The 24,035-nt window shown below is 48.4% G+C and overlaps 10 protein-coding genes across 10 annotated transcripts; 6 read left to right on the top strand and 4 right to left on the bottom strand.

Annotated features, from left to right (window-relative positions):
• Window positions 1-103: 103 nt before the first annotated feature.
• EDB82DRAFT_436914 (kinase-like domain-containing protein) lies at window positions 104-1,531 on the top strand (the record flags this gene model as incomplete). Its single annotated transcript, XM_025737628.1, has 2 exons — window positions 104-624; window positions 682-1,531. 2 exons carry the CDS (start codon window positions 104-106, stop codon window positions 1,529-1,531), a joined length of 1,371 nt encoding a protein of 456 aa, XP_025592470.1.
• Window positions 1,532-2,035: 504 nt separating this feature from the next.
• EDB82DRAFT_529291 (uncharacterized protein) lies at window positions 2,036-2,874 on the bottom strand (the record flags this gene model as incomplete). Its single annotated transcript, XM_025737627.1, has 2 exons — window positions 2,036-2,691; window positions 2,745-2,874. The coding sequence occupies 2 exons, from the start codon at window positions 2,872-2,874 to the stop codon at window positions 2,036-2,038; spliced, it is 786 nt and encodes a 261-aa protein (XP_025592469.1).
• A 2,042-nt stretch (window positions 2,875-4,916) lies between these two features.
• EDB82DRAFT_529290 (uncharacterized protein) lies at window positions 4,917-6,451 on the top strand (the record flags this gene model as incomplete). Its single annotated transcript, XM_025737626.1, has 7 exons — window positions 4,917-4,930; window positions 5,015-5,024; window positions 5,096-5,183; window positions 5,253-5,305; window positions 5,353-5,847; window positions 5,899-6,152; window positions 6,226-6,451. 7 exons carry the CDS (start codon window positions 4,917-4,919, stop codon window positions 6,449-6,451), a joined length of 1,140 nt encoding a protein of 379 aa, XP_025592468.1.
• A 2,208-nt stretch (window positions 6,452-8,659) lies between these two features.
• EDB82DRAFT_304003 (Dcp2, box A domain-containing protein) lies at window positions 8,660-11,505 on the bottom strand. Its single transcript, XM_025737625.2, has 2 exons — window positions 11,359-11,505; window positions 8,660-11,297 (listed from the first exon to the last, which is right to left on the bottom strand). The coding sequence occupies exons 1-2, from the start codon at window positions 11,387-11,389 to the stop codon at window positions 8,845-8,847; spliced, it is 2,484 nt and encodes an 827-aa protein (XP_025592467.1). The 5' UTR covers window positions 11,390-11,505; the 3' UTR covers window positions 8,660-8,844.
• A 1,079-nt stretch (window positions 11,506-12,584) lies between these two features.
• EDB82DRAFT_479925 (uncharacterized protein) lies at window positions 12,585-13,554 on the top strand (the record flags this gene model as incomplete). The annotated part of the gene is made up of 3 exons (XM_025737624.1): window positions 12,585-12,659; window positions 12,719-12,933; window positions 12,996-13,554. 3 exons carry the CDS (start codon window positions 12,585-12,587, stop codon window positions 13,552-13,554), a joined length of 849 nt encoding a protein of 282 aa, XP_025592466.1.
• A 1,223-nt stretch (window positions 13,555-14,777) lies between these two features.
• EDB82DRAFT_513094 (ribonucleotide reductase) lies at window positions 14,778-16,681 on the top strand. Its single transcript, XM_025737623.2, has 3 exons — window positions 14,778-15,028; window positions 15,087-15,341; window positions 15,409-16,681. Exons 1-3 carry the CDS (start codon window positions 14,999-15,001, stop codon window positions 16,351-16,353), a joined length of 1,230 nt encoding a protein of 409 aa, XP_025592465.1. The 5' UTR covers window positions 14,778-14,998; the 3' UTR covers window positions 16,354-16,681.
• EDB82DRAFT_513090 (signal recognition particle 9 kDa protein-domain-containing protein) lies at window positions 16,682-17,714 on the bottom strand. Its single transcript, XM_025737622.2, has 3 exons — window positions 17,394-17,714; window positions 16,778-17,339; window positions 16,682-16,717 (listed from the first exon to the last, which is right to left on the bottom strand). The coding sequence occupies exons 1-2, from the start codon at window positions 17,463-17,465 to the stop codon at window positions 16,992-16,994; spliced, it is 420 nt and encodes a 139-aa protein (XP_025592464.1). The 5' UTR covers window positions 17,466-17,714; the 3' UTR covers window positions 16,682-16,717; window positions 16,778-16,991.
• An 860-nt stretch (window positions 17,715-18,574) lies between these two features.
• On the top strand, window positions 18,575-19,984 carry EDB82DRAFT_479922 (ankyrin repeat-containing domain protein; the record flags this gene model as incomplete). Its single annotated transcript, XM_025737621.2, has 3 exons — window positions 18,575-18,617; window positions 18,665-19,194; window positions 19,253-19,984. 3 exons carry the CDS (start codon window positions 18,575-18,577, stop codon window positions 19,982-19,984), a joined length of 1,305 nt encoding a protein of 434 aa, XP_025592463.2.
• Window positions 19,985-20,138: 154 nt separating this feature from the next.
• Window positions 20,139-21,565, bottom strand: EDB82DRAFT_513087 (uncharacterized protein). The gene has a single exon (XM_025737619.2). The coding sequence runs from the start codon at window positions 21,179-21,181 to the stop codon at window positions 20,393-20,395; it is 789 nt and encodes a 262-aa protein (XP_025592462.1). The 5' UTR covers window positions 21,182-21,565; the 3' UTR covers window positions 20,139-20,392.
• Window positions 21,566-21,690: 125 nt separating this feature from the next.
• Window positions 21,691-23,769, top strand: EDB82DRAFT_513085 (uncharacterized protein). Its single transcript, XM_025737618.2, has 4 exons — window positions 21,691-21,997; window positions 22,051-22,054; window positions 22,111-23,330; window positions 23,387-23,769. Exons 1-4 carry the CDS (start codon window positions 21,838-21,840, stop codon window positions 23,680-23,682), a joined length of 1,680 nt encoding a protein of 559 aa, XP_025592461.2. The 5' UTR covers window positions 21,691-21,837; the 3' UTR covers window positions 23,683-23,769.
• Window positions 23,770-24,035: the final 266 nt, after the last annotated feature.

The raw sequence follows: 24,035 nt of genomic DNA, 5'->3' as shown, positions 1-24,035 counted from the left end.
TATTGAATTGAACACTGTCTTCCTCTTCGCATATACCGTTGGCCTAACTCTCGTCTATCATCACAAGTTCATACATCTAGTTGCACCCATTACAGCGCACATCATGTCCAGCAAATCGCGGTGGGCCGACACGGAGGAAGACACCCGCCTCGACGCCAGACTCAAGGAAGAAAAGAGACGGAAAAAGGCAGAAAAGGCACGCAAACTCGAAGAAGAGAAGAAATTACAGGCCGAAGTGAAGCAGAGCAATCTTGAAGCCGACGATGACAGACCCTCGAAGCGACGGAGAATTACACCCGAGCCAGGCGCAAAACAAGACGAGAAACTGCCCCCAGCCAAGCTGCTGCGATTCCCAACTGGCAGCTGGGGGAAGTGCAGAAGCGTTGAGAATTACGAAAAGTTGAACGATATCGAAGAGGGAACTTATGGATGGGTTGCGCGAGCGACGAACAAAGCCACGGGCAAGGTCGTCGCATTGAAGAGGTTAAAGCTAGAACCTCAGGATCGGAACGGTCTACCGGTTACGGGCCTTCGTGAGATACAAATACTCAAGGAGTGTCAACACCGCAACATTGTTACCATGGAAGAAGTCGTTGTGGGCGATGATGTATCGCGACCGGACAAGTAAGCACGCGCCCATCAATTCCTCTCAGCATCGACAATACTAAATAGTCACTACAGTTCGTTATTCTTGGTTCTTGAATTCGTCGAACACGATCTGAAATCCATTCTCGAAGACATGCCCGAACCCTTCCTCTCCTCTGAAGTGAAGCGCCTTCTTCTCCAGCTCACATCAGGTATCGCCTACCTCCACGACAACTGGATTCTTCACCGCGATCTCAAGACTTCCAATCTGCTTCTCAACAACCGCGGCCAGCTGAAGATTGCCGACTTTGGAATGGCCCGTTACGTCGGTGACCCTCCACCCAAGCTTACCCAGCTTGTCGTCACCCTCTGGTACCGTGCTCCCGAACTACTTCTTGGTATCAAGACGTATGACGCTGCTGTCGATATGTGGAGTGTAGGCTGCATATTTGGCGAGCTACTCACTCGCGAACCTCTGCTTCAAGGTAAAAACGAAGTTGATCAAGTCTCGCGCATCTTTGAGCTGTGTGGCGTTCCCACAGAAGAGACGTGGCCTGGTTTCCGACGTCTCCCCAACGCTCGCTCATTACGCCTTCCCAAGACCCAGATTGCCACGGGCTCTGTCGTTCGTGCTCGCTTTCCTAGCCTTACTAGCGCAGGCGCTGGTTTGCTGGGCGATCTGCTATCACTTAACCCTGAGCGCAGGCCGTCGGCACATGAAATGCTGCAAAACGAATATTTCCGACAAGACCCCAAGCCAAAGCCAGAGAGCATGTTCCCGACCTTCCCTAGTAAGGCGAATCAAGAACGTCGTAGACGCGTAGAGCCTCATGCGCCTGTGCGTGGTGGACAAGCTGCTTCGCTAGGCGACGCTGATCTAAGTGGCATATTCCAGGGGCGGGACAAGGAAGAGAAGGGGGCAGGATTCCAACTGCGTATGATTTAAGATTTGGGGCAAGTGGTGACTATCGTTTAAGCAGAATTGTTAGATTGCAAGTTATAGGAGCAGTCATAGGCAGATCCTATTCGTATACCCAGATAGACTTAGGATTCATCGAAATTCGTTACCCTAGGAAGGACATTTTATTACAAGATAAACCGTTGTAAGCAGCATGATTGTGAGAAGACATTTGACATGGGTTCAAATTTTATCTGAAAAAGCTGCTGTCAGTTACCAAGAACCGACGAGATTAGATGTATATAATAGATAAAATCATTAAGTGATCTCTGCTCGATTTCAATCACCATGTCATAAGTATCCAAAATGGGCTTTCCTCCAGATTAACTTCACAAGAAAGATAGACATCTACCAACGCCCTCACCGAGCTGTGACGCATCCCAAATACCAAGAACAATAAACAATTTTTCTCCATCTGATGCTTTCCTGACCGTAAACACCCCCAAGATTAAACTCCAAAGAACAACAGCAAGAACAAGTGACAGTTTGGGATTAGTTGTCACAGATATCACAGTTCCACTGGGGGTAGGGCGTGTAGGCCGCGGGGGTGTACATGCCGAACTGGAAAGTCTTCTGGACCGCCAGGTAACCGGGGGAGGGAATATCGGTGATTGCAGAGTCGGAATCCTTGATGATAAGAGTGTACATGCCAACAGGGAGAGGAGCATCAGGATCATTGGCCTCCTTGCTAGTATCCCAAACGTAGGTGGGGTTCGTCTCGAAAGTCATGTTGGCAGTAAGAGTGTAGGTTTCGCCAGCGGAGGACTGACTGACAAGCACGTCGATCGCAGTAGGAGTGCCTTCGAGCGAGGTGTAGTTCCAGCCAAAGGTGGCGTAGTCGCCGATCTTGATAAGAGGCGTAGGGACATACATGGTGTCAGGCAGCGTCATACTCAAACCGCCAGGTTGAACATCGGCAGAAAAGGTTGTGCGTTTGGGGGCAGAGGTTCCAGTCTTGGTGCCCGACTTCTTTCCGGTCTTCTTTCCTGTCTCTGTGGAATCTTCCTCGGTGGCAGTCCCAGTCTCTGTTCCGGTTTCGACTTTAGCTGTGTTTAGGTTGGTCTGCTTGGGACTTTTCTTGGTGCTTGTAGCTTCCTCTTCAGTCGTGGTATCTTGACGAGGCTTGAGAACTTGAGTTTCTAGAGGCACTGTTTAAGAGTCAGTAAAAAGGGTCTGAGTGTCGTAGAGAGAGCTGACATACGATCTTCCGGGACAACTCGTCGAACTACAACGGAGTCGGCGTTGGGAAACCAACTAGGCCATGCTGTAGCCAAAGGTGCAAGAGAAGTGAGGCAGACAGCGGCCTGGAGGAGGTTTGAGGTGGGACGCATGATGGATGGATTCGTTGATGGTCGTTGTCGAGTTCGAGAAGAAAGGGGTTGCGATGGAAATCGAACAATGACAATAGTGATGCTGTTAAAAGTGGTCGAAAATGGAGGGTCGTTGTCGTCTCCGTCTCGATAACGATAACGATGTTGTATTAATTATGTTGGTTTGATAGATTGTCCTTGCGAATGACAGATCTGTCGATGCTGAGCGTGTCCAAGTCGATGAGAGCGAGTGAAGGGTGAAACAGATGAGGTAGCGAATGTCGAGAAAGAATCAGAGCGAGAGACAACAGAATCAAAACAATGCTGATATGCTGCTAGTCCCAAAGTTCTGAGATTGATCAATCTCTAAAGCTTTAACGAGAGGAAGAACGAGCGAGCGTGCGAACAAGAGGTGGACAAGAAATCAACAGGACAGGAGCAAAAACGAGAGAACAAGGGAAAGCGTTGGCGTTATGTTGGGTTGGCCCAGCAGATGAGGGAGCAGGGGGTTGGTCATTTCATCTCATTGGTACAAAGCACATGCTTCAAGCCCCCATAACAGTACGTACCCCCCTTGGCTTTCGATTTTTAACCCAGGAGCCAAAACAGCAGTTCCGTAATTTCTCTTCATTGGGTGGAGGCTTAGCTGGAACCGTTGGATCTCCATCTGTTAGTGGGTGAGGGAGCTGAGACGCTGCAGTACCGACTGAACCTGGGTATACGTATTACAGCGATGTACTTGCAGGACACAGCCCGTTCGGAGCCTGATTTATTGGTTCATGAATTCCTTTATTATCGTCAGACGCGAAAGTCATCGTCTCGTGTTGACAGAGTTGGGTACTTCCCTCTGATCCAAAAAAGGAATGGATACCATCACATGATCTCGTGTAGACTCCATTGCTTCACCTAAAAATAACAACGGTTACCCTTCGCCCCATCCCTGTTCGGAGTCCCCTAACGCCTGAACCCGCCCGCTATTCTCGGCAATCATGCACGAAGGATGGGACGGGCGACAGGGTTAGTGGGATCAGGTATTACTACGTAGAAAGGTTCCATCAACAGATCCTTGAATTCAATACCAAGTCATTGCGATTACGATTTTCTCGTGCTGATTCCTAGATCTTTCTAGCATCGCAGAAGCACTAGCAAGGTGCACTCATCCCTACCCTTCCAAAATCTAGAATATGTCTGTGACGATGGTGTCTCGAATTAAAGTGAAGTACCCATTAACCTTCCTGCACGGCCCCGTTGATCTCATCTAAGGGCTGCGTTTGGCTTTCTGCCGCTTTAGCCTCCGATCAAACGGGGCCTCAGTTTTCTGTATCACGTGGAGGTATGTTAAGTACTAAACTATGACAACGTCAGTCTTATTCACCGTTGACTGCATTTATCATATATGGTATATTATCCTGCTGCTGTTTGTTTCAAACCCGTCTTCTACTTACTAAGTGATCATCAGTCGATGCAACATGACTGCGAGGGTGATGGCTACTATCACTCAGGAGGTCAAGCATAAAACCGAAAGCAAAGTGTTAATACACCATACTTATCCCACATAAGAGTAACTGTAGTCTTCGTTTTGTAATGCGATGTGTGCAGCAATGTTACTCATGGAAAGTCACGTACGATTGATATGCGTCTAGGCGTACCGTCAATGTACAACATGTGTGGATATGTGCACATCTACGATGCATGCGGATTGGAGCGAATTCATTCTTTGCTTGAAACTGAACGTTTGCTTGCATTTCTTTTCTCTTTTCTTCATAAGCCAGCAGCCGAATAACGGGAAGCTTGCGTTTGTGGATGGCAGCCCCTCAGAGTGACGGGAAGTTGTCAACGAGGCTCGCAGTTGCCAACAACGGCACGTGAATCTGCCTGCCTGTTGGCTCGCCTTATCAAACAACTGCCTCCTGCCTGATGAAAAGCTACAAGGCGTCAAGGCTCATTCCCCTTCGAGATTTGCGAATATTCGCTTTCCCCCACCATCTAAATATTTCGTCCACCATCTAACCTTTTATTCTTCGGTACACTTGGAATCAAAATACTCTCTTGGAGCGACCACAATGAACCTTACACAGTATGTACAGCACCCAGGTCAAATCCAATCCAATCCATCAAACCTCTCGGTGTCGTTTTCAGTTCTAATTTATTACGCTCTTAGGAATCAAACCGTATGCTCGCCTATCCTATCTATACCAGCTTCATCGTGAACACGGACATCAGAAGCTGACATTTGTACAAGGGCCTCGAGTCATCGACTCACAAGTCTCAATGCGTTTGCATCCCACAGGAAGAGTACAGTAGCCTCGTCGCAGCTGCACATCAGTACTGTATGTATCATCACGGCCGGATGGCTTGACTCCTCGTTCTGGAACCCTTTCTGATTTTTGCTTGCTCAGTCTACCTACGCCAAAATCTCAATCAGTGCGGGTTCGACGATGCAACTCTCAACGTACGTGCAGCCTTCTATCACTTTAAGTATTTCTGACTCTATCTTAGGCGCTGTGCCTACCAACAGCGGCCCAAAACACTTCCTCGTTGGCAAACGAGCGTGTTGGCGACTCAACTTCAACACAGTTCGCCCCTGACATCTCAACTCTCTACCAGAACCAACAAAGTGCCCCGTTTGGAGGTCACGGCGAAAATCAAGCGCTCAATGGGAACAAGAATCTCGATAGTTATGCTTTACCCCAGTCTTCTACCTATGCAGGCAACTCACTGGACCAACAGCATCGTGGTCCACTCCAGAACAACAAACGATCCGACTCCCATCGATGGGTGGAGAGTGCCGCTCAGAGGTCGGTTCAACTTTTGAACTTGGCTCCTGGTGTCACTCATGGCGAGATTGCTGCAATCGTTCGAGGTGGACCGCTTCTGGAGATCTTTCTCAGAGCAAAGGATAACTCTGCTACTGTATCCTTTGTACGAGAAAGTGACGCAGCTGCCTTCCTTGATCATACCCGGACGTGTGGCTTGTACTTGAAGGACCGTAAAGTAGGTTGAGCAACGAAATTACCTGGTTCTTATTCTGACGAATGGCTGTAGATACATGCCAAATGGTCTGACTATCAGTACGTCGTGAGAGGCCAAGTCGCCTACCACGTCGCAAGAGGAGCTACTCGAAACTTTGTCATTCGCAAGCGTGATCCCAACACCACTGCCCAAGGCCTCCGCGAGGATCTCGACCATATCCACAACCTTTATGTGATTGATATCGAGTTCGATAAGGCCAATTGCTTCGTCAGCACCAGTTCGGTCAATTCCGCCATCTTCGCTCGCAATTGCCTTCTCAGTCGGTCGTAAGTTGAATCTGCCCTGCCTCGCACCCCTCAAAGCCGGCTATACGATCAATGCTAACGGATGACCTAACAGAGAGTACAAGAATTCCCGTATCGAATGGGTTGCTGATGAGTGTGGTCAACCTCTGGAGACTTTGCCCAGTGGCGCCAAGGCCCCGGTTCTTTGCGTGAAGGAAGACAGCAGCGCCGCGCCTGCCCACCCATCGCGCAAGAACCTCATGGGCAACCGATTCCAGCTTCTGGATCTCAGCGATACTGACACAAGCCATGGTGACGATTCTTCTGACGGGTCTCTTTGAGTGAGACACGGTACATACATATTATGATACCTCCAATCATATTTTGTTCGTTAAAATTCAATGCCAAAGATTGCTACGGGGAAACACATAAAGGGGGAAAAGATGATTGTCACACAGTCTGTTGACTGTATATACCAAAGCATAGTTTGGTCAATAACACTGCCATAGAAGAGCCACACTATTGCAGTACATGGCACTTTTTGTCAGCCAAACATGGAGATTTAGCAAAAGAATCCCGGGCAGATAGTTTCTTTAATTGAGAATTTTGAGCCTGATTGATGTTCACTGCTGAGCCACCATGAAAGCTAATTGCAGGACGACAATTGGATGGCGGTATTGACACAGTCACTCGTAGACGTCCAGTCTTGTCTGGACGATTGTGCTTGATACAATGCCTATAATTCACTGGTGACTGTCCCTGCAGAGTATACGATGGCACAGACAAATGGTAGTCCCCCTTTACCTGCTTGGTGACTGCTTTTAGGGGGCCAACACCTGCACGGTTGGGCTTCAAATCCCACCTCTGACCGTTTTCGACAAGCTCTAAAACTAATTCCGCATCAAAAGATTAAAATAAAAAAGAATGACAAATTGTAGATAGGTTACTCGTCAAAGAATATGTAGACGCTTCACAAATAGACTCAGGGGCAGTCAACAGTATACAGTTCAACATGTGCATAACACCAAAGGAAGAATAGAAATGCGCAAAAGAGTTTGGTAGATATAATGAAAACAATGGCAAAAAAAGAGCGCGCGTGACGTTCATCTCAGGCAAGTGTCGAAGGCTCCCTCTCTGGGATATATCACCACTCTGTGGGAAATGTACCGCTGACCGTCAACTCTCTGGTGACCTTAGCTCTAAACCACTCGACCATCAAGCCGTTGAATCCCGTCTTTGTTTAACCGTTGACTTATTTTACTCTATAAAGCCTTCATTGGATGTTTGGGTAGGAGTGAGGGGTGAGTGCTGCCTGGAGAATCAACCAAAGCAGGCAGGCGCCGATGCGCTGGCTTTAAGGAAGGCAGGAGCCGTCACTGCCACTCTGCCCTGATTCAAACATGCATCTGTGACTCGAATCCCATTTCTAACAGTCTTTGGGAGTTTTTATTAAAAAATAAACGACCACTACGAGGACTACTGTAGGTCTGAGTGTTACCCCTGAATAAGGGGTTGCATGCACAGTTTCAACAGTCATTCTCATGTCAGTATGCAAGTAAAATTCTCATTTACTCAATGTCAAATCACTCAGGAAGTGACAAGTGTATTTCAGCATGGATAGAAATAGTCTAGTCGTTGACAATAAAGGTGTGGTTTGCAGTCAATCCAGATGATGGCGTTAGATTTAAAAGGCTGCAAGAAAAATAAATAGTTACCCAAGCAGGCATATAAATGCAATGTCCTAGTCACGTCCAATGGTAAACTGCAAGAGAAGACAAATGGGGTGAAGAGAAGGGGGAAGGCAAAAGAAAAAAGAAGAAGAAGAAGAAGAAGAAGAAGAAAAGAAACCCTCATCAGCGAGAGCAATGAGGCTCGATGCATCGCTGCAGAGGCAACCCAGATATCTACTAGCCGGTCAATTGGGGCATGATCGCTCAGCTTAACCGCTTGACCACCCTATTGATATAATAGATTGTATTTGAAATTCATATAGCCATGCGCTGAGTCCGGTGATTGCAGGTTGTAGACAACGATGGCAGCTGTTGACAGCTGGCAGCCGGTGCAGGTTTTTGGCATAAGATTAGTACTGCGCTTCCGACCTGGGTCACTGCACTGGCAAAGGCAGGCCCCAAAGGCCCTGAGAATCTGTTTCAACAACGGCAAATAGGCCAGGATGTTGCAGTTATTCATCCGTTCAATAGTATCTGTCTTTGCCCGTCCCATGCTCTGATTCGAAAGCGTCCAACTCGACAGGTATTCTACTAGCACCAGGGGCACATCAACACTGCGGACAAATTTGTACGCGAATGGCTCGGGTTGCGGCTTGAATAGTGGTGCCTCTTGTGCAAAAGGGGACTGGATATGACAGAAGTCAGGGGGGCACTGTCAGCGACCGTATCTATATGGCCTTGAGCTTAAATGGACGTATTTAATATAACAAATGGATATCCAAGTAAGTATCCCATGCGATAGAATGCTCATATTTATACTACTTGGCTAGATATACATAGATACGGATAGGACAACGCTAGCAGCAACGGAATGTGAACACATAATCGACAGAAACTGAAATGCAATTCTCAAGAATACCAAATTACGATAATTATCGCTTAGCAATTAATTGCCTCGCTAGCTACCTGGAAAACCCGTAGCGTCCCAGACAAGGCTCCGTTGCGATGCTCCTCAAATCCCAATGATGGCAAATCGTACAAATAATTCACGTTTCCAAAACCCGTCAATGATTGGCATTCTTCGTAACAGACTGCAAGTAGTCAAGCAAAAATGTACGTTCAGCGGGTGAGATAGGTGTCTGGCTGTCACGACGAGAAGGTGGACCAGCAGGTTCCTCTGTGCCAGAGGCTAATGAAGCAAGGCGAGACCCGGGCGTTCCAGCAATGACCTCTTTGCCCTTGGCTGCTTCCAAACTAGCAGGCGATGGCTGTTTTCCAAAGAGTGAAAGTAGCTCTCGCTTTTGAGCCGGGCCAGATTCGCGACGTGTGTTGAACGCAGGGAATGCTTGCGCAATGCTGGGACTGACACTAGCACGTGCGGGCTGTAGGTGGGCGGATAATCCACTGGGTGAAGCAAAAGAAGTTTGAGGAGATGCCGATGCTCCACCAACACCAAGAAACTGCTCTGTTTGTCCTCGCTGAAGAATTCGAATGGGTTGAGTAGGTTGCGAAGCGGCTGTTCCTTGTACCTGAGCGCCATAATGCGCATAATCGGCTTTTCCTTGGGAGCCCGGCGTGCTAGACTGAGCAGCCCGTGGATGAAGGGACAAGCCCTCCAAAGATATGGACGGGTTGATGCCTGCGCTGGTTTGTGGAGAAGCTTGGGTCCTCACATTGTCTCCCCCGACAGATCGCATAAGTTCGCTCATCATACTACCTGGAGCAGCTTGTCCGGTAGCGTGAGGCGACTGAGCAGGAGGTTGGTTTTGGTCATCCTTACGAAACATGCCTAACAAAGCAGAGCGGTGGTTGTTAGCAGCAGGTCCAACCTTTGACCCAGGTAGCTCTTTGGGACTTGGCCCAGTGCGATCCTGACCTCCGCCAAGCGGTTGCGCTTGTGAGGGGAATTGAAGTGGGTTCTGTTGTTGCGCTTGGTTCGTGCCAAAGTTGCCATATGCGGGTGCTTGGTTCTGTACTGGGAAACTGGGAGGGAATGGCACCTGCTGGGGCTGAGGTGCGGCATTGCCGCCCTTGAACGCGTTCAGGAGAGCCATTGACTGGCCATTCAGTGGTTGCTGCCTTGACTGTTCGGCCGGGTTATGAACTTGTGGTGGCATCTGACCGCCGTGTCCATGTTGCGGCTGCTGTTGGTTGATGAATTGACCAGGTCCTGAGCTGTAATTGTTTTGGTTTACGTCTTGGAACGCGCTTCTGTTGAAAACAGCTCTCTCCACTTGGGGAGGCAAGGGCTGGGGGTGAACCAGCGGTGCCTGGTTGCTCTTATACTGGCCTTCTTGCACAGGGTATTGATCAACATATGACTGGTGATAGCTTGCCTGCTGTCCAGGAGCCACGTTCCATTGAGCAGTTTGATGGGGTGGATAGGGAAATGACGGCGGCGGCTGCTGAGCATTGATAGATGGCATCTGGTTTTGGTGGTGTGGTGTATGAGGCTGGGGTGCGGTCTGGGCCGTTAGATCTAGAGGAGTATGCGGATATTGACGATCGGACTGAGGGAGGCTGCCTGAAGGGCCGCCCTTTGCTTGAAGAATAGAGAGTAAGGCACTGCCCTTATCCTGTTGGACAGGGGCAGGAGCTCCTTGCAAACCTTGGGTCGGAGGTTGGACCTTCAACAATCGCTGCAGTTCTTGTGTCGCGCCTGCGAGCGTCTCTATTGCCGGCTCTTGGTCCGCAGTTTCAGCCCCAGTGTCTGTTTTCCAGGCCTCATCCTCATACAGCGCTTCGGTGATCGGTCCATAACTGTGCGGGACAGTCGCTGCTTTTCGTGCCTCAATCTTTTTCTGCGACGTAACCCATTTCTTCAAAGGCACCAAAAATGGGGCAACCATGTAAAACTTGTTGGCATTAGGAGTAGCAATCGCATCGTTAGACTGGCCATTCTTGCGACGGAAAGCTGGCAACTCCGACAGCTTGTACCATTCGATTTTGCTGATTTCCTTGCGGGTTTTCGGTTCAAAGATTGTGTCCATGGGAACATCGCGAAACACGTAAAGCCTCATGTGCTGTTCACGCATCGCGATCTCAATGTACTTGGGTTTATGTTCGGTTGGTACTAAGCCCGCGGCTCGAAGGTCAAGTCCAGTCTCTTCGTAGACTTCTCGGATGGCGCAATCTAAATCGTCCTCGTCCTTGTTGATCTTTCCTCGCGGGAAACTCCAGTTGGCGCCTTTCTTCCATCCCTTGACCAGAACTGTCGAGTCCATGGCCTCGTTTAGCATGATAGCACCTCGTACTGGGACGCGAGTCTTGTACTCCAGGAACTCCTCGAACGCTTTGGTGTGGTTCTCAACGGAAAAGTTGGCTAACAAGGGACAGTGTTGAAAGATGCGAAGGCAAAAAGTACGCAAGGTCATGGATGGTAGAGTCGGGTCCAGCGGACGGATGAAATCTTCGTAGAACCATTGGGCTTCTTCGACTTGGAAGCATATTCGAGCGACGGAGGAGAGATCCTCTTGGGGAAGGTTGATGATGAAGCGGACGCAGAGGTCGTCCAGCCCTATGTCGGTTGTGTTAGTCCATGCTCGCGATTGCGCAGCGCCCACCAACACAGCACATACAATCCTCTAACTGCATTTGTGTTCCAGACATGATGACAGAATCCTTCGGTTCATGCTATTGTGAAGATGCAAATTTTGGTTGTTATTTTCTCTGATTTTATTGTTTGTTTATTCCTTCTCAAGACTTTGCGAGACAATAATGCGAACGTAGCTGCGAAGGCAAGCTGACCATGGTTAACGTGCGACAGCCTAGGTAGATGACGCAAAAGGACGACTGTGACAAGCGAAAAAGACGCGAGCGGTCACTTGGTTTGAGTCAAGGTGATGCGTCGCTTCGCTTCGTTTCGTTGCGGTTGTGCTGAATTGCCTTTTGCAGCGGATGTTGAGAGGCAACGTCTCTTTTTGACACGCGGGGTCGAAGCGGCGGTGCAAGAGCCGAAAATGGTCGGTTTGAAATATGATTTGCTGATGTTGTTGTCAGGTTTGACAACATCACAATCGGGTCAGTCAGAACAAAGAAGACCCATAACTCATTCACGCCTAAGGTACTAACCCAAGCTGCTAGGGTAGGTGGAAAGCTCCATGCTAACTGCTTCACTCAACTCAGAGTGCCATGCTCGAGCTAGCAGTTGTCTGAGCCACACGCTATTGAGGGCAGTCGCCACAGATGAGTTCATCTACTGTGGCGGTGCATGATCTGAGCCAAACTGTAAATGTCCGTTGCTTGTTTCATACGTTACTTATTGCCACCACAATATATGCCAGCACATACGCGGGATCTACATTGCAGTAGCAGCTGAGCAGGTTTTGTTGAGCCGTTTAGCATGAAATAGGTGATGTTCCAGACTTTAAGGGGCCTGTAAGCTAAAACACGACGCCAGTTTTACAGGGTTCCCAGGCGTTCGGGTAGTCGCTAGAATTACATCATCGCTCAATGACAAAATGGGCTCCCTCTGACCACGGATCATAAATACTTGGAAACAGGTAATTGACCAGTCGCGCAACAAGCCTGCCCAATAAATCAAAGAGTAAAGGCTGGTGACCCTTGAAGACTTCTCTTGTTCCACCTCCATATAAAGAAAGGCGCCTGTTCATTGTCTTGGCCTGCCTTCCTCTGTCTCGGAATATCGAGCAGTGACATTCTTGATAGTGGTAATTCCTTACTTCATCGCCTATTTGTCGCTACCAAGCTCCACCGCATCGATATCATCAAAACCAGAAATCTTCCTTTTCTTGGCCAGCACAACAACATTCTCCATTAAGGGAAGTGGCACACCTGGGGCAATATGACTTCAATCATCACAAAGCTCGTCACCAAGAAGATCCTAGGAGAGACTGTCGCGAACAAATTTGGAACTGAGGTATACTCACATCAACTCACCACATTACTTAACGCATAGTGCTGACCCGTTATCCGCAGGACCCTTACTTTGACCATGTCCCCGCGACTCGTCTGGGTGGAAAAGCAAATGGCAAAGTAAAGAAGCGCAAGAAGGCTCTTCCTCCTGGCATTACCGACAATGATGCCAAGGTTTTGACCAAGGTTAAGCGTCGAGCTTATCGGCTAGACCTGTGTCTCTTCAGTTGCTTCGGTATCCGTTTCGGCTGGGGCAGCGTTATAGGACTGGTTCCTGCGTAAGTTGAATCGCATAATCCGAATCCACCCTGCATGATTGATACTAACATGGCTTTTTAAGAATCGGCGACGTTTTGGATATGTTACTCGCCCTTTTGGTCATGAGATCGTGCATGAAGATCGATGGTGGACTGCCCACCTCGGTCAAGGGTAAAATGGTGTTTAATATCTTGGTCGATTTTGTCGTCGGACTTGTTCCTTTTGCTGGCGATCTGGTGGATGCAGCGTACAAGTGTAATACTCGTAATGTGGTGCTCCTCGAGTCCCACCTGCGAGAGGAAGGACGCAAGAACCTGAAGAAGAGCGGATTACCGGTACCGGCCGTTGATCCCAGTGAAGCAGACGAGTTTGATCGGCTTCAGGCACAAGATCCGCCCGAGTACATCTCGAACCCACCATCTCGAAATCCATCCATGTCAGACCGTCGTCAACGCAGTCGCAGCCGCAGCCGCAGCCGGGATCGCCGTCGTGATGATCGCCCCGTCGAGCCGGTACCGGCGCGAGTTCGCGAGAGCCGTGGATTCTTCGGTCGCAGCAGAGCCCGGCCGGATGATATCGAAACAGGGGAAGCTGGGCGTGGATCTCGACGCCAAAGATCGCCGCGCAGGGAGCGACGCTAAACTCGGTGACTCGGATTTACCTTCACAGCAAAGGGACAGATGGCAAGATGCTCGTGGGTCAGAAATATTCGTTATGGGGTGAAGTACCTCGCCTAGTGTGGTACCTTGATGCTTGTATGATGGGAACGTGGAGTCATGTTTTATTAATTATCATATTGTCTACGAATAATATATGTATATGCTGTACGAAACTTTGCTCAGGAACCATAACCCTGCTTGATTGATAAAACAAAGTGGATGCAGAAGGGCACGGAGCTCCAGTATCCTCAAATCAAATTAAAGAATGAGATCTGATAACTTTACTTGGCATTTTATCGTCCTAGCAACAGACAATCAAGCCACAAAGAAAAGAACAATGCGATGATGCAAGAATCTAACATGTCTCGTACTAAATAAAGTTCATTTCATGGCTAGCTCAACCTAATTAATGGCCCAATCCTAATTTCGTTACAATTTAAAGGGTTGGACAGGCGAGATCGAGGAGTAGGAGGCGCATCAACACCGTAAGATAGATCCATGCCTGCTGGTAACGTCAGATTCAGGGCCTAGGCTAGGACGCGGTGTGTATCCCCAGAAACGCGTTCCTCACCCACGGAAGGAGGAAGGGATCGACGGAAGCTTGACAAAGACAGTGATACCTACTGAGCTAAATTTACGATTTGCAGAGATTTCTATATGTCAATGGCGCCTAAATGGTACTAATGAAGCTCATCATGACACCCATATTCTGCTGAACATCATCTCATGAGCTAAGTTGGATCCTGTCTCGCACCACTATCATGCCTTAACACAACCCATCCCACATACATTGGCCTAACAACGTGAGACGAGACATGTGCCTTAAGGTCAAAGTACACAAAATACTCCACAGAGCGTGCTAAGTGACAAATATCCGGTCATGACGTTCAAAACCCTGACAAAGCCTGAATCATCACTCCCTGCCATGAAGCAGGTACCGTACAGGGATAGTGGAGTGTTCTGGCGAAAAACGCAAAGTATTGACTTGGAGCCATGCCCAAGACGAACATGAACCCGCTCGAGACGCGTCTCTACGCGTCCCCCTTGACCAGATTTGCTTTAATGATCCTGGTGGTTGGAGTTTCTCATGGTACCAGCTCGAGCGCTAGCGTCTTAGATGCGCCGAAAGCCCCTGGTTCACCCAGTGACGCGCAGTGATACCCAGCGCAGTAAAGTGGCCCGCTATTGCTGTATCCACCGCGTATTGCCCAGCGCGACGCGCTCCACTACACGTGACAGCGTATTCAGACTTATACAAAAGCCCGTCGCCTTCATCTCTTTCTTTACTTTGGACCAGACCATCACCACCGCAACCATCACCACTTAATCTCGAGAGTTCAACACAAGCACAAATCCTTTGTCTTGTTTCTGTATCACTCTGATCATTTTTGTTCACTTCTCTTCGATCTGACACTCATATACCACAATGGCTGCGCAAATGACTCCTTCGAAGCAGGTATGTGACGTCGTTCACAGTTACACTCGAATCTGTCGCTAATATTTCTGATTAACAGGCTGCTTCCGCAATTGAGAGCTTCAACATGGAGTCCCCTATCAAGAAGCTTGACTTCGGTGCCGCCAACAAGGAAAACGAACCTCTCAACCAAACCACCGATACCACCGAGATGAAGACAAAGATTGTTGAGGAGACCAAGAAGGAAGAGCCTAAGACCGCTCCTGCCCCCGGCATTAAGGCTGAGGAAGCCGACGAGCCCCTCCTTCAAGAAAACCCTCAGAGATTTGTTCTCTTCCCCATCAAGTACCATGAGGTAAGTAACGCGTTTTGACGCGTAAAGTGGTGCCCCACTAAACCGTCATACTAACATTTCCTGATAGATTTGGCAAATGTACAAGAAGGCAGAGGCCTCCTTCTGGACAGCCGAGGAGATTGATCTTTCCAAGGATCTCCACGACTGGAACAACCGTCTGACTACAGATGAGCAGTTCTTCATCTCCCACATTCTTGCTTTCTTCGCTGCCTCCGATGGTATCGTCAACGAGAACCTTGTTGAGCGATTCAGCGGCGAGGTCCAGATCCCCGAGGCTCGATGCTTCTACGGTTTCCAGATCATGATGGAGAACATCCACTCCGAGACATACTCCCTGCTCATTGACACCTACATCAAGGAGCCTGCCCAAAGAACATACCTCTTCAACGCCGTTGATACTATTCCTTGCATCCGAAAGAAGGCTGACTGGGCCATTCGATGGATCCAGGACAAAGACTCCTCATTTGCTCAACGTCTTGTTGCCTTTGCTGCTGTTGAGGGTATCTTCTTCAGCGGTGCCTTTGCCTCCATTTTCTGGCTCAAGAAGCGTGGCCTCATGCCTGGTTTGACCTTCTCCAACGAGCTCATCTCCCGTGATGAGGGTCTTCACACCGACTTTGCCTGCCTCCTCCACTCTCACCTTAAGGGACGTGCCAGCAAGCAGATGATCCAGGACATCATCACCGATGCCGTTACCATCGAGCAGGAGTTCCTTACTGAGGCTCTCCCTTGTGGTCTTCTAGGCATGAACTCCAACCTCATGAAGCAGTACATCGAGTTCGTGGCTGATCGTCTGCTCGTTGCTCTCGGCAACGAGAAGGTGTACAAGGCCACAAACCCCTTCGACTTCATGGAGAACATCTCTCTTGGTGGCAAGACCAACTTTTTCGAGAAGCGCGTTGCCGACTACCAAAAGGCCGGTGTCCTCCACAGCGCCAACAAGAAGGCTGACGAGGAGGAGGCACCCAAGGGCGAGAACGGCGGTGACTTCACCTTTGACGATGACTTCTAAGCCCATCGTCTCGTCGTTTTCCTTTTCTTTTGGCCCGGGCAGTTGCTCATGGGCACGTGAACACATGAACATATACCCTGTTTTACTTCTTGTTTGTACATTTGAGACGAGCCTCGGGGAAGTGCTTGGTTAATTTTACGGTTGGCAAGGTTGCGATCATGCTTTAGATCCTGAGGATGGATTTTTGCTGATCGACATGGCGTTTCGGGGATTTTGACTTGGGCGGATGAAAAACAGCATTGACAGATTAATTCTGCTGATGGATGACGATATTATAGCACTCTCCTACTCTCTTAGATAGAGATGAATTGATTAGATTAGTATACATGTTGTATTCCCTTGTGGCTTGTAAACATATACACCGCTGCCGTGACTCGGACATTGTTGGTTAGTGTGTGAGCGTCAACAAGGGCCAAACACTCACATCAACCCAACACTCGTAAATGCATGTATAGTTTTTTGATTCTTTTTTGTTGATACTTGCGACGTCGGTTTCTGAAATTTATCCAGGTTGTGTGTGGTACTTAGTACAATGCCGTCAAATCTCAAGACCTCAAACAATGAATATCCTGGCCACCACGAATATTCCCCCCGCTAAATCCCTTTCTGAATAAAATAACCTTCAGCTTCTCACTGACCTATTTCTTGCCCTTCTTCTTCTTCTTCCCGCCGCCACCACCACCTTGTGCCGCCTGCGGTGTGGACGTGGCAGCCTGTACCTCCTCTGTACCCTCTGCGTCTGCCATCGTCACCTCTGGCACATCCGGAACGGCAGCCTGACTTCTACCCAGACGACCCAGCGAGGCGTGAATGAGACGAGTTACCTCCTGCGCCTTTGTGGTACGGTACTTGATCGTAACTCCGCTGATAGGATCGAATGCCTTGAGTACTAGGGCGCCACGCGGGGGCTTCGTCACGGGTGTGTCGCCGTCGGCATCAGGTCGTGTTGGGCCAGGCTTGAGCTTGTATGATGTGGTGATATGTGTCTGTGGTGGTTAGTTAGTTGATTGCGCAACTGTGCGGTTGGCGCGAGGACGTACGGTTGAGGGGCGGGCTTCCAGGAGTGCCATGGATTGATCAAGCCATTCCTGGCTTGTCTTAAGGTACACCATATTGACGAGTTTTGTATGATATCGTTTGTTGATCTTGAAGCTCGTGGTCGTGTGCTGGCAGGTTGCGGTTCGGCAAGGGAAGAATGCGCAATGGTATTCGCGCTTCCTTTACTGTAGAGAGAATTTTTCTTTTCTTTCTAGTGCATATAATATAAATTATGCTGTAGGAGGTCGAGCGTTGACGCCTATAAGTGCGATGTCGTTCGCTGTCTTGGTGTGGAGAGTTGATTGAGGTTGAAAGGTGACAATCGACAATGGTGGGGCTCGGTGAGGGGCCATGGGTGGAATGGACGCCACAACACTATAGATTCAGGGTAAGTACCTCTTAAAAAAAAAGTTGACCATAGGAGGTTTATCTAAGGGACGAAATTAGTAAGTCAGTTTATGCTAGTTGGACTATACTCTTGGGATATTTATTTCTTATTCTAACTCTTAGGGGTGAATTTTTAAATTTGCTACGGATATCTGTTATTTTTAATATTTTAGATCTTTAGACCCAAACTTGAGCATTGAGTCTCAATTTCTTGCGAAATCTAAATGAGCGATCCTAACGGATAGGAACTTCAACATATCGAAATACTTGATGTTTATCTCAACAACTCACTTTCCTAGTCTTTCTTATTTACCATATTTTCTCTAAAATTTAGCAGGGGCAGAGAGAGCTAAATTTGGCTCATATGGCTGATGGTCCCTGCTGTACTTGTTGTCTTTTAGGCAACTGTGCAGGCAGATGTCAAGCATTGTCCACCCAATCCCGTCCCTTTCTTTCATCAACCCGATGACTTCTTTGATTTATCACTCTGGGAATAAATATAGGACATCGGCGCAACCAGGTAAACCTTGCATTTCTCCTCAGCATAAACATCCACCTCATCCGTTTTCATCCTACCAGATTCCACGCTACAATCATCGCCTCAGCCGTCATATCTCGCAACTATTTTCACAACAATTCTGATTCACCACATCTTTGATATTTCTCTTTCCCGTTCGGCAGCTATTGCTATAGCCTATGTCAAGCTGTTCAAGGAGATCAAAGGGCTTGAACCACTGAACAGGTAGTTGGTCTTCAACATCTCGAGTCATTGAAGAAAATATACCAATTGCCAAAAATGACCAAAACATGTATCAGCGGCAAAATGACTTGCTTAGAAGGTAGATCTTCCATGGAACTACATGTGACTGTTCTAACCACGAAACAGAGCTTCCTACAGAGATCAAGGGCCTCATAATGGACGAGATTTCATTGCTGCCAAACCCTTATAGCAACCTTCTCAATTTGGCACACACGTGCAAGCAGCTTTCCACCCATGCCCTTCCTCATCTTTATCTCAACGATGTCAGGAACTCATTGGGGGTTGACAACTCTGAGTCAAATATGCCCCTGGCCCTCCAGTGGGCTTGCTGGTTCGGAGTCTTGGAGGCAGCCAAAATGTCGTTAGAAGGTCTACGAAGAGCTGGCGTGGTAAATATCAAGCGCAAAATCGACCAGACTTTCGACAACGGAACCCTCTACAACTTGCGTTGCAAGAAAGCGAAGAAGACGGGGCCTTCTGGTCCAGCTTTAAGTTATGGATACTTGCATTGGGGGAGCCGAAGTGATCTTTTGCATTTGGCGTGTCTGCGCGGAAATACAGCCATTGCCGAATTACTTATAAGCACTGGCGCTGATCCGGATGCCCCAGATGGAAAGGGCCTTCCTCCATTGGCCTATGCATTGAACGAAGACGTAGTAAGTAAAGGCTGCCAGGGGCTACAATCCCTAAACTAAGTGCTAACACATTGCAAAGGTCAAGTTTCTTATCAAAAGGGGAGCCGATGTCAATGTGACTCACAGCGGTTCAGACGAAACTGCATTATGCCATCTCATATCCTGGGGACCAAGGGATCAGTGCGACTGGCAGAAAGAGTTCAACACACCTCACGGTGGTGGTGCTCTCAACCTATCAGACATCCACCAAGATCAACTTGGTGCTATCCGCTATCTTATCCTCCATGCGAACGCGGATATTTATGCAAATAAGATTGACAGAGTCAACCCTCTACGCATGGCCGCACTGACACGATACATTGAAGTCGTCCAAATTCTTTTGGAAGCCGGTGCTTCGTCAAACCCACTCAGCATCGCGACGAATAGCAAGAGGTTCTTACTTGCGGATGCTTTGAAATCGAGCCGGAATCACTGCGTTGTCAACATGCTTCTAGAGTTTGGGGCCGAGGCTGACCTTGATCAAATACCTGACCACGATCTCACCAAATTGGAGGGCGACCAGCTTCCCATCATGCACCTTACAACGCCAGGCAGTAATCCACGATATGCGAAAGAAGAAGCTGACATGGCAGAAATTATCTGCAAGAAAATCAAGCACTTCAACATAGTTGTTGACGGGCACCGGCCGCTATGGCACTATGTGAGGCAAGGACGGATAGATATTGGCCGAATTTTGATAAAGCACGGTGCAAGTCCTCAACTAGCAAACGTTGAGGTCTTAGATGATGTTCTAGAGCTGGTGGCAAACTGAGAAGCCAACGTGAATCGATTCCAATTATTCACTTGACCTCTAAGCTTGAGGATACATAAATGAATAGCCTAAAAGTCTAAATAGCATAAATTGACCTACTGATTTCGTCTTGTATGCTTCTAGCAGTGGATAGGTTGGGTTCACAATGCTTAACATCTGCTTGAGTTAACTATAGAACTACTTGGTGGGTTTTCACAATTTCCAGAGTTCCATACTGAATTTCCCCTCGCCCTGCAGCTTTGCAAGATGTAATAGTAATGAATGAACATTAAGTAATAGTATAAGTAATATGTAATATATCAAGTGTTGCAGATATATCATAACTAGACGCTCAATGTTCTCCTGCAGGCCTGAAACACTGCCGCCGGCGTCGTGACTGAGAACGATGCACGCCTAAATACCATTCCCTTACTTCTCGTACTCGCTCATTAAGCCTTTCTCTCCATTGGCCAGTACGCCTTCGGGGAAGGCGGACTCTCCCAAGTGAGTAGTATGAGCCCATGGCTTCAGACCATTTTCCTTTCGGATGGTGGACGCGAAGCAGTGGCTCCAAGTCTCATGCGCCCCGTCCGCACCGGCAACAGTTCGTGGGAAGGCCGAAACCACAGCGCTCCGCGTGGTCTGGTCAACGAGCTCGGGGCGAAATCCCACGTTGTCGTAGATTGTGGAGAGCTGGAGCAGCTGGCCAAGGAACGTAATTGTGCCTTCGGTGCCAATGTCTTGATGTCTGATGATGGCTTCGGCTACTGCCTCGGCCTGCTGCGAGCTCGCGCCGTGCTGCTCGAGAAGTCGCAGGCTGTGGTAGCCTCCCCACCACTCAAATGACAGCAGAGTCGACGTGATGAACTCGTCGACGGTGCCAATGTCGTGCAGAAGTGCGGCAAGGGCGATGGTGCTGTGTGAAAGGTCCTGGGCAAACTCGGGAAACTGGTATTTCAGAATGACTATGCTAAAGTGGTAGACTCGCATCGAGTGGTTGAACACTAGGGTCGGAAGTTTCTCCTTAACATGTTGGTAGACCTTTTGGACAATGGGATCGTTGTGTGGGAAGGGCATCTCCTCCATGCTGACAGTGTCTGGTCTGTGCAGATAGTCCTTGCCCTTGAAGATGGCTTCACTATCAACAGCTATCGCTGTCCAGCCATGCTGCGCAATCTCCTGCGCTGTGGCTGCGGGTGTTGTCGACTTTGCGGACATGTTTGACCTCGAGCTTTCTTTTGCCTTTGAAGTTAAGCAGTAGCAAGAGGGATAAATGGAACGATAGTGTTGAAGGCGATTGGCGGCTTAAACCTTGGGCAACATGACGCTTTAAATAGGTGCAAGTCGCTGCATTTGACTTCATAAACCGTCATGCCGTAGCGCCGAGATTTCTGACAGTTCGCCGGTCGAACTGTCATAGACTGACCAATCCTATAGAATGTTGCAGCTTCGTAGTAAGCATTATTTAGTAAACGTAATAGTCTATGGTTATTCCCACATGTGTCCAAGTCGATCCTGTAAAGAGCAAGCTGTAATCTGCAGAAGCTCCAAATGAACTGCTAAAGCAGCATAGAGGTGGTTACAACTTATACGGTTGCTAATGGGAAGTCAGTGTGGAGCGCATCTACGAGTTTCCCAAGATGGACTAGTCGCATCGTAGGTCGCCGATGGGAGTGTGGGGCGCAGCTACGAGTTTCTTAATATGATCTAGTCGCATCTAATATCAACGACAAGTAAATCAGATTACTATATCAACTATCTAAATAAATTATAGCTAAAACAACAACTAAATATTTAACATTATACCAGACAGTCACACTACAACATTCCAGTTTCCGCTGCCCATCGAGCTGTTTAATAACATCAAGTAAAAGATGTTTGTCAATAAGAGCACCTCGTCTGTGCTGGCTTGTGAGCAGGAGTCTTATTCCCAGAAAGACGATTTAAGGAGCATGATGAGCAGCTTCTCTATCAAACCGCTGTCAAGACCATCCCGGAAAGGTGCACCCAAAGTCCGCACTGGATGTATAATATGTGAGCATACTAAATGTTACCCACTCCCCAGCACAGCTAACCGACGAGTCCAGGCAAGTAAGTCTTCTATCAAGCCACAACAAGCAATGCCAGTCGTGCTAACCACGGGGAAGAAAGAGGCACATACGATGCGATGAGGCGAGACCGCACTGTAGGAAATGTTTAAAGTGGCGAGGTTTCTGTGGAGGCTATAGCACAGACGATGCCGAACTCCAATCAATGGCGGCTGCAAGTCGTGTAAATCCCAAAACAAAGTCGTCCCCCAAAATCCCTTTTCAAACATTCGGCCAATGCTTCTTCAAGTCACATTGCGAACAAAATTATTTCGAGGTTTGGGTGCAATTTAGCAACATCATCTGCGGTGACGATCTATCCGAGCTGTGTTCGTCCGCAATCACTCAACTCAGCTTTACTGACCTGGCCATCCGAGAAGCCATGTTGGCTGTTGGATGTCTAAAAACGGCCCTAGATGAGAGACACGCTTTGTTGCTCGGCAGCAAAGCTGCCGGGACGCCTGCTTACGATGAGGCTATTAGCAGGTACATTGTTGCATTGCGCAGCGTTGTCAGCTCCTCCTTGAACAGAACGACAATACGCACAGTTCTACTGTGCTGTATCCTTTTCATCTGTTTTGATATTCTCGATGGAAACCGCCATGCAGTACATAACCACGTCTTTCATGGCCTTCGTATACTTCAGCAATTCCTTTACTCGTTATGTCCGCAGGCTGAACTTGCTGCTTGCCCGGACTCCCCAGACCCTTTTGCGGTCGATGGACTGATCATACAAATCTTCCAACGGCTAACTATGATTTCTCATTCCCATCTTGCCCTACAGGCGCAGTCGTTGTGGCAAACTACCTCAAGTTCTCGCCCCACGCCCAAGTTGCCTGTGGCTCGGATACCAGAGTCCTTCGAGAGCCTTAAGGACGCAGCGCGATGGCTGGACACTATCTACAAGGGTCTCCTCGATGCCACACGTGCCTACCAAGGTGATATCTCGGGATTTGCCACAGATGAAGCCTGGGTGAACTTGAGAGTTGGTCTGCTGGCTCTTCTCGATGCATGGGAAAACGCATTTGAGCGCACATTACAGGACGCGCGCAAGCGATGCCACAACAATTCTGGGCGTTTCTCTCATGCCTTGCTGCTCCGAATTCAGTGGATAGTAGCCTACACAAGCGTCAAAGCCTCGCAGTGTACCGACTATGAAGGTCTCGTGACGGTGGAGTCCTATTTCGAAGAGATTATAATATTGGCAGACCAATTACCAAGGGCATACATTACCAAGATAACACCATTTACGATATGTAGCCCGGTGTTTGCATTATTCTGTGAGTCTTTTAAGGGGTTTATTTTATAGAAACGCCAGTGCTTACTTACAGACTAGTGTGCGGATACAAGTGTCGAAACCCCAATATCCGTGCGGATGCAGAGAGACTGCTAGGCACATTCAATATACAAGTAGATGGACTTTGGGACAACCGTGCTGCACTCGCTATTGTACAATGGGGCCGGGAGCTTGAGGATGAGTATGCCCCCTTGTTTTCCAGCGCTGCAGACGCCTGGGTCACAATTCGTCAACGATATGTAGTATTCCATAACCATGAGGATAAAGCGACTGTTGGATCTTTGAGGCTCCGAGGAGTAGAATGGGTCATGGTGCAGGAAATAATAAGCTGGTAAGGTCTTAGGCTACCAGTGGGCTGTGTAAGGGTCAGGCTGTTAACTTTATCAGTCCATCTGCGACGTTCTATATAACCTATTACGTGATGTCTACACAAAGATGTGATCCATAACAATGGGCGAACATTAAGTAATCGTATAATGTAACTGGTATACGATCTAGCACCTAATGTAGCTGCATGGTGCTTGGGCAGTTTTGTGCACTTATACCTAATTCAGCAATTCGTATATGTGATATTAGCTCTAATACAAGAATCAGCAAGATCAACTTTTACTGGCGACTCTATATGGTAGCTTACAAAGCATAAGGCGTGATCAATCTGCTATCTTATAGGAGCTACCTCTTAGGAATG

This window comes from Fusarium venenatum, assembly GCF_020744135.1.
Source record: "Fusarium venenatum strain MPI-CAGE-CH-0201 chromosome Unknown EDB82scaffold_4, whole genome shotgun sequence".
Lineage (NCBI taxonomy): Eukaryota > Fungi > Ascomycota > Sordariomycetes > Hypocreales > Nectriaceae > Fusarium > Fusarium venenatum.
This window is presented reverse-complemented; position numbering and strand designations above follow the sequence as displayed.